This window comes from Oryctolagus cuniculus, chromosome 7 (genome assembly GCF_051225735.1).
Source record: "Oryctolagus cuniculus isolate XC-2025 breed Fujian yellow rabbit chromosome 7, ASM5122573v1, whole genome shotgun sequence".
NCBI classification, from domain to species: domain Eukaryota; kingdom Metazoa; phylum Chordata; class Mammalia; order Lagomorpha; family Leporidae; genus Oryctolagus; species Oryctolagus cuniculus.
Genome location: NC_142873.1, coordinates 134,161,393 through 134,174,116, shown reverse-complemented (window position 1 = coordinate 134,174,116; position 12,724 = coordinate 134,161,393). Strand labels below are relative to the sequence as shown.

At 44.9% G+C, this 12,724-nt stretch overlaps 1 protein-coding gene across 44 annotated transcripts in view; it reads left to right on the top strand.

The window, feature by feature from the left end:
- The window catches only part of MACF1 (microtubule actin crosslinking factor 1), a 407,864-nt gene that overhangs the window by 381,892 nt on the left and 13,248 nt on the right, over positions 1–12,724 (top strand). For 28 of the 44 annotated variants that reach the window (XM_070078713.1, XM_089300949.1, XM_089300953.1 and 25 more), the window contains 7 exons: positions 34–197; positions 1,556–1,718; positions 4,072–4,226; positions 6,044–6,118; positions 7,231–7,248; positions 10,083–10,200; positions 10,910–10,978. In XM_070078713.1, the coding sequence (XP_069934814.1) occupies positions 34–197; positions 1,556–1,718; positions 4,072–4,226; positions 6,044–6,118; positions 7,231–7,248; positions 10,083–10,200; positions 10,910–10,978 (762 nt within the window). Of the gene's footprint in view, positions 1–33; positions 198–750; positions 814–1,555; positions 1,719–4,071; positions 4,227–6,043; positions 6,119–7,230; positions 7,249–10,082; positions 10,201–10,909; positions 10,979–12,724 lie in introns of those variants that run through there. The other 16 variants (XM_089300957.1, XM_051857940.2, XM_051857938.2 and 13 more) reach the window with 4 other exon arrangements.

Genomic DNA, 12,724 nt, shown 5'->3' with positions numbered 1-12,724 from the left:
TTTTCTAATCTTGTGATTGGTTCTTCCTTATAGGGAAGTCCTTGAGTCAGCCCACACCCCCTCCCATGCCAATCCTTTCACAATCTGAAGCAAAAAACCCACGGATCAACCAGCTGTCTGCCCGCTGGCAGCAGGTGTGGCTGTTAGCGCTGGAGCGGCAGCGGAAGCTGAATGATGCCCTGGATCGACTGGAGGAGGTAAGGCCCTGCTGAGTGGCTGTCCCTGGAGGGAGGTGACCTTTGATCAGAGCACAGGCCTCCTGGCATGACCTGTGTGCCCTCTGTACCTCTTCAGTGGCAGAAGCGCCTGTGCGTAGCTAGTGCTCTTTGCTCCTGGGCCCTGAGCAAGAGAAGACTTGTGAGAGGAAGTCACTCTCAGCTGATGAGGCCGTAGCACCTGCTTGTGAGAGCAGGATACCAGCCGACCCATACAGGGCTCAGGGCCGTGAGCTGGTCCTCCTCAGCACCCTGCCGCAACTGAGAATCGGCAACAGAACTGAAAAGTCATCTGCAGATAGTTAGCTTATCACAAAAATGACCATTTCTGAGCCTGTGATGTGAAGCTACATGTTACACAGTTATGACATGCTTGTTCATAATGTTATTATCTGATTTGTGTTCACTAGACCATGAATAAGTCTGTTTTGAAGTATCATTAACCAAGTAAATATAAAAAATATAGAACTACATTTCCTAGCTTAAAAAACCTCTAATACCTTCTGTATTTTTTTATTTGTGCCTGTCAAAGCAGCTATGTCCGGAAGTGAGTGTTCTGTGTTGTTTGTTGTTATTCCTGTAGGTCAGCTGAGTTTTAAGTGTATTTGGTTCTTAGCGCTTTTATCCCCGATTCCTTTCAACTTTGGAGTTTGAAAGACCAGGGGGAAAACTGCTGCACTGTTTAAGTCATCCTGAGTGTTGACATAGCCCAAGTAGCTAAAAAAACGCCTTGCCTACTGCACAGGCCTGCTGCTTTCTGTCAAGGCCAGACATTGAACACAGAAGTCAGCTGGGCAGTTTGCTCCCTCTGGTGCCATTCCAAAGAAACATGCTTGGATGCAGTGCCGAGTTCCTGACACCTCCAGTGGAACTCAGGTGGTGGCATAGAAGTCTCGGAAGATGCTGGGGGCACGAGCCTCCTGAGGGCCCTGTGTGTGACTACAGTGCCTTTCAAAACAACAGAAGTGAGGGTGCCAAGGGTCTCCCTTCTGGGATAGCATCCGTTCCCTTACATCTAAGATCCTTGGAAAAAATCCAAAGGGAGAGCAAGGCTGGCACCACCCCTTCTGTTCCACATGCTCTGTATTCTCCATGGTGGTTATTCAGTTGCTCTTTCTCCTGCTACTCCATTATATACGCAGCTTGTGTGAAGAATCATGGCTCTCCATGAAGGAGCCAGACTGCGCCTTCACAGAACAGGCAGCACACAGGCCTCATTGTTGCTGCTCCCTTGGAAGGCCTGCATGGCTTTACTCGGTGTCTGCAGGTTTGGGAGTTACTCTGGGCAGCTCTGAGGGCCAAAACAGTAGGTCTTATTGATGCCTCTGATTTCTGTCTAGTTGAAGGAATTTGCCAACTTTGACTTTGATGTCTGGAGGAAAAAGTATATGCGTTGGATGAACCACAAAAAGTCGCGGGTGATGGACTTCTTCCGGCGCATCGACAAGGACCAGGATGGGAAGATTACACGTCAGGAGTTCATCGATGGCATTTTAGCCTCCAGTGAGTGCAGTCATACTTCCAACATGGGTCCATACCACATCTTGTGGTTCACACGGTTTTATGGAAGCTGCATTTATCCTGCCTTAGCAGTGTTTGAGAGGTTAAAGTTGGAGCTGGAGCTGGGGCCTGGTGGCGGGGAGGGGTGGGTAATTGCACACTGATCAATCATTCTGATGAAGATAAGAAAACAGTTCGTCATGTTTGACACCTTGGGACAAGTAAAGCACATTTGAGGTATAGATAAGGAGCTGGCTTTTGTGAATGATGAGGCTCTAAGTAACGTGTTTTTAAAAAGTAAGGTTTTTTGTAAGAACAGTTTGACACCTACATAACAACTTAGAAAGTCTGTGGTCTCATTTGTTTGTAGCCCAAGACATAGTTGAGATATAAAGCAGTTAAGTGACCTCACCAAGGTCACAGAGCACTTCTTGCAGCTGTGTGACTTCACATGTGGCGGTCAGAGAAAGCCTGTCTGTGGGGACAAAGCTTGAGCCGAGCCAGCTCTGAATTATGAGGGTTCGGCCACATGAAGACCAGAGAGGAGTAGGGGTTGGCTAGAGGCAAAGGGAGCAGAAGGTACAACAGTGCAGAGATGAGAGTGAAGGCACATTCTAGGGGTGGAAAGGTTAGTGTGGCCAGGGTGTCATGGCCTAGACGGGGACTGGAGAATGCTGAAGTTGGAAGCATGGTAGGCAGGAGTCAGGTAAGGTAGGGCCTGGTGGGCCACTGTGAACAGTTCAAGCGTCGTGTTCTTCTTCTTTTTTTTTTTTAAGATTTATTTATTTATTTATTTATTTGAAAGTCAGAATTAGAGAGAGAGGTAGAGAGGAATTTGCCAACTTTGACTTGGATGTCTGGAGGATCACTCCCTGAATGGCCACAATGGCCAGGGCTGGGCCAGGCCAAAGCTGGGAGCTTCTTGGTCTCCCTTGTAGGTGCAGGGGCCCAAGCACCTGGGCTGTTCTCTGCTTCTTTTGCAGGCATATTAGGTAGGAGCAGGATTGGAAATGGAACAGCCAGGACTCAAACTGGTACCCGTATGGGATACTGGCACTTCAGGTGGAGGCTTAACCTGCTATACCATAGCACTGATCCCTGAAACATCATTCTAAAGACAATGGGACAATAAGTAGCTACCAGAAGATTTTCAGCTGAATAACAATAGGATCTGATTTATGTTTCTTTTTTTTTCCAAATATTTTATTTATTTATTTGAAAGTCAAAGTGACAGAGAGAGAGGGAGGTCTGCTATCCGCTGGTTTACTCCCCAAGTGGCTACAATGGCTGGAGCTGGGCTGATCTGAAACCAGGAGTCAGGAGCTTTTTCTGGGTCTCCCACACAGGTGCAGGGGCCAAAGCACTTGGGCCATGTTGTACTGCTTCCCAGGCCATAGCGGAGAGCTGGATCACAAGTGGAGCAGCAAGGACTGGAACCGGCTCCCATATGGGATGCCGGCACCACAGGCGGTGGCCTTACGTCGCTACACCACAGCAGCTTGCCCTTGATTTGTGTTTCAGCATATCATTCTGACCACTGTAAATACACTTCCCTTTGGAAAGCAATTTATCAAGAAGATAAGGCAGTAATTCAAATAGAAGAAAAATTCATGCTATTCCAGATTGTCACTTCTTCTGAAGTAATCTAAGCATTCAACAATAGTGGAGGGGCCAGCACTGTGATGCAGTGGGTTAACGCTCTGGCCTGAAGCGCTGGCATTCCATATGGGTGCCAGTTCAAGACCCGGCTGCTCCACTTCCCATCCAGCTCTCTGCTATGGCCTGGGAAAGCAGTAGAAAATGGCCTGAGTGCTTGGGCCTTTGCACCCGCGTGAGAGACCTGAAAGAAGCTCCTGGCTCTTGGCTTTGGATCAGTGCAGCTCTGGCTGTTGCAGCCAGTTGGGGAGTGAACCAGCGGATAGAAGACCTCTCTCTCTCTCTCTCTCTCTCTCTGCCTCTCCTCTCTCTGTAATTCTGACTTTCAAATAAATGAATAAATAAATCTTAAAAAAAAAATAACAATAATGGAAGGATAAGTAAATTCTGAAGTTGAATGGCAGATCTATGGGTGGTCGCAATATATATTTATGAGTTTTGTGATATCTGAAATACTTTTTTTAAAATTGCATAAGGAACAAGGAAATCTATAAGCCAATAGTTAACAGTGTCTCTGGATGCTATAATCTTGGTTAATTTTTATCTTTACAATTTGTATCTCTTAGAGTTTCTAAAGTAGACATATACTGCCTTTCAGGAAAAAAAATTACATAAACCTGTATGTCCAGAAGTATTTAGTATAACCACCAACCAACCAAGGAAGCCCTCTTAGTGTTTAAACTTGATTCCTTTTCTCCAGAATTCCCTACCACCAAGTTGGAGATGACTGCTGTGGCTGACATTTTTGACAGAGATGGGGATGGCTACATTGATTACTATGAATTTGTGGCTGCTCTCCATCCCAACAAGGATGCTTATCGACCAACAACTGATGCAGATAAAATTGAAGATGAGGTATGGAAAAGAATCAGATTTTTAAGAAGATTTACTTATTTACTTAAGAAGCAAAGTGACAGAAGGGAAGAGATAGAGATCTTCTGTTTGCTAGTTCATTCCCCAAATGCCTGCGATAGCTAGGGCTGAGCCAGACTGAAGCCAGGACCTGAACTCCCTCCAGGTTTCCTTATGTGTGTGGCAGGGACTCAAGTACTTGAGCTATCATCTGCTACCTTCCAAGTGTATTAGCAGGAAGCTGGATTAGAAGCAGAGTAATGAAACCAGGTACTACAGTAAGGGGTACAGACGTCCCAAGCAGCAGCCCAACCTGCTACACCACAACTCTCACACCTGAGTTCATTTTTGACTATAGGTTTATATTGTCCTGAATTTGATAGGATGCAGTTACCTTATCAGCCCTTTGACTTATCTGTTTGAGGGTGATTATTTGAGGTTCTCTTTTGGGATTTCATTTTGCAGTGGCCCTCAGAGAACCCTGGAGGTTCTCTGGCCACTGAGCTCTAGCCCTACCTATCTGGATTATTCAAATGAGTTTGGGGCCAGCGCTCACTTGGCTAATCCTCCACCTGAGGTACCGGAATCCCATATGGGCACTGGGTTCTAGTTCTGGTTGCTCCTCTTCCAGTCGTGCTCTCTGCTGTGGCCCGGGAAGGCAGTGGAGGATGGCCCAAGTGCTTGGGTGCCTGCACCCGCGTGAGAGACCAGGAAGAACCACCTGGCTCTTGGCTTCAGATCGGCGTAGCTCTGGCTGTAGCAGCCATTTCAGGGGGGAACCAACGGAAGGAAGACCTTTCTCTGTCTCTCTCTCTCATTGTCTGTAACTCTACCTGTCAAATAATAAAAAAAAAAAAATCAAATGAGTTTGATCTGTGTGGGCCTCTAAAGTTTACAGAGAACCTCTCCACTCATCCTGGTTCACAGGTACCACGTTGCTTAGGATGGATTTATCCTAGCCTTGATTGTCCTACCTTAGAATACAGAGAAGAGGTGGTCAAATGTAGCACTTGGGGCCAGTGTTGTAGAGTAATGGTGCAGCTGCATCCCATGTGGGCACTGGTTTGAATACTGGCTGCTCCATTTCTGATGCACCTGGGAAGGCAGTGGAAGGTGGCCCAAGTCCTTGGGCCCTTGTACCATGTGGGAAACCCAGATAAAGCTCCTGGCTCCTGGTTGTGACCATTTAGAGAGTGAACCAGCAGATGGAAGATCTCCCTTTCTCTCTCTCTAATGCTGCCTTTCAAATAAGTAAGTCTTTTTTTTTTTTTAAATGTAGTACTTAAGAGGTAAAGTGTAATATTTAAGATATTGTATACCTATCATGCTTTCTGCTTGGTTAAAAACTGTATCACATTAAAAGTAGCAAACTTAGTAATAGTAGCACATGGGTATCTGAGGATGCATTGATGACAGGTCTTGGGGAGGGAGAGGCAGCAGGGCAGGTCTTGGGAGTCACCGGGAACATAACAGGAGTAACTTCAGGGAATCTAGCACTACTAGGTTGAAATTCAGGTCAGTTCATAATTTGCTCTATTAGTCATTGATTTTGACTCATGTATGTTAGCACTTCTCTGAAGGAATTGTGAAACAGGCTGGATAGTTACTTGGGAATTTCTGTCATATTCTTTCTGGGTATCTAGATTTTCTCAGTAAGAGCAACGTGTATTAATTTGGAATGTAAGATAAACACATGTGTCAGAAGCCTGACATGTGTAAAAAGGCATGATGCCTAGCTTTTCTGTATACGTGTGCAAATCTTTGTTTCTCTACAAAGGAAGTCATACTCTACTCTTTATGTTGTTGTTCACAACCAATAGGTCACAAGACAAGTGGCTCAGTGCAAGTGTGCAAAAAGGTTTCAAGTGGAGCAGATCGGAGAGAATAAATACCGGGTAAGGAAGAGAAAAACCAGTGCTTTGTGATGGAGATTTCCCCATGTGTGGCCCTTATAGGTGTAAGCAACCTGACTAAGCAGGCTGGATGATCCCACCTTCTCCCTCTTGATGCTGGAAAGTGCAGACTTCGTGGGACTTGGAATGTGGTCACCTCCTGACCCTCAGTTCTCGATGTCAAATATCATGTGTCCTGTTGTGCTAAGCTTCTGTAGTGCCCCACGTAGCCCCAGCTGAGACAGTTACTGGGATATTAGGAGACATTTCAGAGCCCTCATTACACAGGTGACCAGAGTCTTTAGGGAGACAAAGGTACTTTTGGAAACAAGTACATCTAATGATTGGCCCTTTACCCCAAAGAGCTGGTCATCTTGTGCCTGGAACAGTTCTGAGGCTCAGATAAGGATGTTTTAAGGCCCCAGCAGATGTGCCTGATCTGAGCTGGACCACAAATGAGGCCTGGGTGCACTGGCAAGCCAGGCCCAGTGGTCTTCCTTGGGAAGCCATGCTAAGTGTGGCCGTAACTGATGGTGAACTCTGCTTGTGTTTCAGTTTCTTTTAGAACAACGATCAGTGATGTAGAAAGGATCTGAAACAGAACTCCTAAAAATACAGTCAACAGCTTGTTAGGATTCTTTAAAGTCCTAAGAAAAATCTGATTGGCAAAGAGGATTTAGATGACCATGGTAGGTTGTAGTTAAATGCACTGTTTGAGAAACACAGGAAAATCCAGGTTCCATCAGTACATCAAAAATGTCCTTGGAGTGCACTGAGTCCTCACCACACTTCTGTTGACTGAGGAGCATTTGGTCCCAGGGCAGTAAAGCTCCAGCTACTCCTATGTGTGCTTGTTGAGTTTTGTTTTATTGTTTTGTTTTGTTTTGAAATCACCTATGAGGGAAATGAGTTAACCAGAGCAACATAGGATGGAAAGTTAATCTTAGCTTGTAAAACCACATCCCCGTGGCCAACAGGAGCCTGGTAAGCATGCAGTCAGTGTGTTTCACCCTGCTGAAAGACAGGTAACACAATGAGAAGATTTTGTTTCCCCACGTTAATTTGACCAAATGTTCTCTTTTTTTCCCTCCAACCTGTACTCTTTCTGTCTGTAGTTCTTCCTCGGCAATCAGGTACAGTGTGCCTTGCGATGCTCTCCTTCTCAGTGGATGTGGTCTGTGTAGCTAAAGCTGCCTGCTCTTTGCTGTGGGGAGAAGATGTAATCTGAAGCATGCCTGGGTCACCTCTGGTTGCCTTACCAAGTGGAGAAGCTGCTAACTGGGACAGTTATTACAAAGCTGTCTCAGCAGCCAGAGGATATAAGTTCATTTCTTAAGGAGGGAAAAAAGAGGAGATAAAATTTTCATTCAAAAATCACGTTGGCTGAGGATGATGATATTATGCCAGACTGAATTGTGAGTAATATGGCTCATGGAGTTGGAGACTGTGGTATCAGTCCCTTTCACCTTTAAGAAGAGCCTACTCTTATGCTTGGGTGTTGGCGGTCAGAATGCCATCAGCGCAGTACTGATTTACCTCAGTCTTTTGACAGGTTAGTATAAATTGCATCGTGTACACCAAGTCAGAAACTTCTGGGGTACCTTAGTATTGTTTACTTAAATGCCTGATTAATATTATAGTTATTTGTACTTTAGGATTATAAGGTACCTGAGACAGAATATGGAAATTATAATTGGCTATGGCCCAAAGTTTGCAGATGACAGCCAACCAAAGTCTAATGGAATCAAACTAGGCTTGCAAGAAAAGATTAGATGCTCTGACTCCACTTGGTAACTCTAACCTTCTCAGATTTTTCTGAGGGCTCTGGGGTCCTGTGTCTCCAAATGTGGAAGGAAGTTGCATGAATAAAATCTGTCTCTGAAATGAAATTAGCAATACCAAGAGTTGATTTTGAGGCCTTGAATCATTGTTAAGTTACAAGCACTATAGCAATCACTAATGGCAGTAATGTCCTGGGCTAGGTAGGAAGAACAGGGAATGGGAAAAAAATTGAGAAGAGTCATACTGCAGCAGTGTGCCCAGTGTGCCCGTTTCCTAGTGGACTCAAGCAGTACGAGGGCCCTTTTGGAGGGGCGCTGATGCCCCCTCTACTGTTCAGTTGACCAGGAGAAGATTATGTAAGTTATTCTAATGTTGGCAGCAAAATTACAAAGTTGATTCTATACGCAGGCACCTGAGACCTCAAGATCAGAATGCCTGCTATCAGACAGCTATTGTCAGAGCCACTGCTCAAGTCCCTGTAAGAGGAGGAAATGGGTTACTGGCCCCTAGGACTCTTGTTCCAAGTTCTTTGCCTCACAGACCAGCCTGTTGTATCAGCTGTGTGGAGGTCCCCATTTTTAGAGCTACCCTAACCCTTTCCACCACTTGTCACTCTGGCCTCAACTTCCCCATTTACACTTGCTGCTGGCTGGAGTCAAACCTACTTTTTCCCATAGCTCAGCAGAAACAAGTTAGAATCTTTCAGATAGAGCTTCACCAGAAAATATTGGGGAGGGACAGGAAGTAAATGAAGTAATGAGCTATAGAGTACGGTACTCCTGGGGTTCCTTCCTGTTTCACTCTGGAAGGATACATAGGTGCATATTCCCTCCCTCCCCTCACCTGTCCGGAACAGACCCCAGTGAACCAAGCTTTCACTCTGCTTGCAGTCCTCTGGGATTCCCCAGGTCCTGCAGAACCTGCTCCTGAGGCCCCCTGTGTTCACTCATTGGGCCCAGCTTCTGAGGGGGGCTCCCCCTGAACCCACTGAGCAGCTTCCTTCCCAGGACCAGACGTTGATCCCCTCACACCTCTGGGTTCAGTGCTGCTTCACTACACCGTGCTGTTGCTTGTAGTCACTTGGTATAAAAAGCTTAAAACTGTATGAGACAAAAGGTGTGGGGCTGTTTTATTTTCAAAGTAATGGCTAGGGAGGAGAGGGACAGTACTTTGTAGTTGCCTGTACAGACAGTGCATTTGAGGCAGAGCAGCAAAAAAATGTGGAAAATTGCAACAGGATTTTGAAGGAGGATGGTTACCTGTCCTCCTCAAACATCCTTTCTGGTGTTTCCAATCCGTGTGCCCTGTTTCAAAGTCAGGATTCTCCTTTCTGACTTTGAAAGTCCTCGTTAGGTGGTTAAGCAGTCCCTCCCGTCCACGCCAACATTCTCTTTGAATTAAATAACCAATGTGTGGTGTTTGTTTTGGAATCTCAGCATGCTTCTCTTCTGTTTCCTCTCACTGCATTTTGGGAAAGGGGTAATTTATGCAATGGGGAATTCCAAATGTTAAGGTAGAAATGCAAAGCAGGAGTGTTAGATAGGAAATCCTGCTTGTTTTAATGTCTAAAATGATTATTAAATATGGTTTATAATCATGGGAGATCAAATTTTTAATTTCTTCAATAAATGTTAGTGTAAATATTATCTATTCATTTGTTAAGCTAAAGGAACTTTGCTACTAATGACAACACAGTTAGTGCATACTTGATGTTCCTTTCTGAAAACCTGATGCAGAAAATCAGATTTTCTTCTAAGCTGGTAATGAGGCTGCTCTGCAGGAGTTTCTTTAAGGCTTGAAATAGTATTTGCTGTTCTCCATTTAACTTTGGAGCACACTGTATTCAGAAGTTGACATCTCCTCCCTTTCTTCTAAGAAAACACTGTCACCACAAAGAATGGGGGGTTTTAATTCAGGCAGATTCTCTAAGAGAATCAGAACAGATTGTTCTCCGCTCCCCTTTTGGCACAGAGGCTGGGCTATGGCCATCACACATTAACTCTTTGACTTGCTCTGTCTGCTTTTCTATTTTTTTAACTTCATTGTGAAAAATGCATACATAGAACTTAAGATTCCCCCATATGATCGCACTGCCATTCCTTTCTGAATACAGTCTGCTCAGGGAAAAGCACAGGTCTGCTTTACAGCGTTCACTTCCTAATTCCGTTTCGCCTCGATTCTGCAGTTTGGGGATTCTCAGCAGTTGCGGCTGGTCCGTATTCTGCGCAGCACAGTGATGGTCCGCGTTGGTGGAGGATGGATGGCCTTGGATGAGTTTTTGGTGAAAAATGATCCCTGCCGAGGTAAGGAACCATCCTGAGCAAGGATCACTTGCTAGGTAGGGTCACACAGCTGATCTCTTGCTTACAGGAAGGGGGGTGGGGGTGAATCTGGTTTTTACTTTGTTGTAAAGCTGCCCAGGTGTCACCCCACCAGCATAGATTAGAACTTGAACACAGTCATAAGACTTAAGAATTTGCTGGTGTCATCCGGGTGTTTCAGTTTGGGGTATGAACACGCACGTAGACAGAGGAGCCCAGTGAAGCCCTCTTTGATCCCCTCAGGGCTTCAGAGCCCTTTGCCTCCAATCCCTGTCACTGAAAGTCGGGGCGAGTGTGGGTGCCTTCTCAATCAGGAAAGGACTAGTGAGCCCTTTGACCAGAAGGGAGGATAAAGTATACCTGCCACGAGCCCATACACTCCTAGGACAGGCAGGATTGTTGAAGCATCTTGCTGCTAAATGTGAAAAGTCTTGCACACCAGCCTGAAGACGAAAGAATCTGTTAATTTGGGCGTTAAGTGATGGCGCCTGCAGCTAGGGCTGCAACAAGAGGAGACCTGACCTGAATTCTAGGGGCTAACGCTCTTCTGCTACATCCATTCCTTTTCCTGTTAGCAGGGCAGCATGTGGGTGTAACAGGAAGCTCCCCCACTGTCTGCCAGTTTGTCTTTCTAGACTAGTTTCTGCATTTCCTGCTCTGTCTCTGTGTGTTTCCATATTTTTTATTCTAGTTCACCATCCTGGGAGTAAAATAAAGCGCTCTGATTCCAGCTCTTCGATTTCCAGTCAGTCTCCCATAGGTTGGCTTTTAAGCTTTGTCCCTCTTCCCTACACGTTAGCCCTTTGAGAATGGCTTTGCTTCTTGAACTGTTAACACCTATTGGCTCTGTGATAGCTGCTGCCTTCGTGAATGCTTGAAATAGCCAAACCACAGCTTTTCTGAGTACACTGAGTTGTCAGGACATAAAATACTCCTGTTGAGACAGCATCCATGGAATTGACTTTCTTTTTGTTTAACAAATGCTTATCTGGCCTTATGTGTCACACATTATTTATAAACACTTCACAGATAATAAAACTTTTATAACATACAGAGATACTATGATCTCCATTTTGCAGAATAGGAAATTGAGACATAGAAAAGTTAAGCAGCTGGCCCAAGGAGAAATAGCAGGTAAACGGCAGAGGCAGGATTCAGGTTCAGGGTGCAGGCTGCAGAGTGTCCTGCTCCCCTCCCTGCTGTGTATCTCCAAGTCTGACATACAGTCCCCCTTCTTATGTGTATATTTCTGGTCCAGCCTGGTTGTTTATAAACCTAGCATATATAAATGCTTATGGCATGGTTGCATTATTTCTTTGGAAGTAGTTTATAATCATATTCTAAAGCATTTAGAGAGGACAGAACTTAAGAGTATAGCTCTCACACGAATTCAGATCTGCCCATAATAGTTCCTCTTAACTCATTCTGCATTTACTCCCGTAAACCAGAGTGAAAGCTAAGCAATAGTGGTTTCATTAGACACTTCTTTTTTAAAAAAAAAAATAGTTAAGTTTGAAAATAGCTTGTCTCATCAAAACTTGAAAAGGATCAATGAGTTTTAGGGCTTAATTGTGCTATAAACCAATGCCCGTGATTTAAAAGTTTCTTGTCATTGTTCCTATGAGGAGTAATATATACCATTTTAACTCACTCAGTATAGTAACATTACTCCTTTCCAAAGATATTCAGAAGGTCATAGTTTTCCTGTTATGTCTGATTGGACTAAAGAGATACTGCATGTAGCACTTTGGAATCCTTGGCTGCCTGGTTTTGTTTTGTTTTGTGGTTTCTTTTGTTTGTTTGTTTTTTGTTTTTTTTGCTGCCTGCTCTGTTTATGGTAACATTATGCTGCTGGCCAAGGGAAAAAAAAAATGCTTGCTTTGTCCTTGTCTTAAGATCCAAAAATTGGAACCCCAGGGAAATTTGGGAGGGCCGTCTGGTAGCTATTTAGCGTTTTTCAGCATCCTTTGGAGCAAACAAGGTAAGGCTTTCATCTGTCTCTCTCCAGGGTTTTCCTCCCAGAACTCAATTTTCATCTCCATTCATTGCTTGTGGAGTGAGTACCCCAGTGGCTTTTGGTCATAGCTCTACTAGTGGTAGACAGGATGAACTATTTATAGTTGAATGAAAAACAGTGCTAGGGGTGGACAGCTGTGGGCTGGAGTGGACTGTAATGAGTCAGTGGAAGGGCACAAACACCAAAAAGGGAAAGAACTTGCAGTGGCCTGGGGTTCTGTAAGGACTGACGTGGCTCCTAGAAGTACTGCTTGTAGTAGACTTTATGTTCATCTGTGTCTCATTTCCTTGGCCTACAGAGAGCATCGTGCCAAATATATGCCTGGATCCTTGAGGCCAGTGCATGCTCTCATTTGTTGTCTCCTTCTGTGCAGCAGTTTAGGAGGATGAGAGTTAGTTCAGTGCAAGCCTGGTATAAAATGTGAACACACTCCACTCGGCAGGTTGCCAGTTGTACAATCTCCTGGTCCTGCTGCAGTTGGAGAGTTCA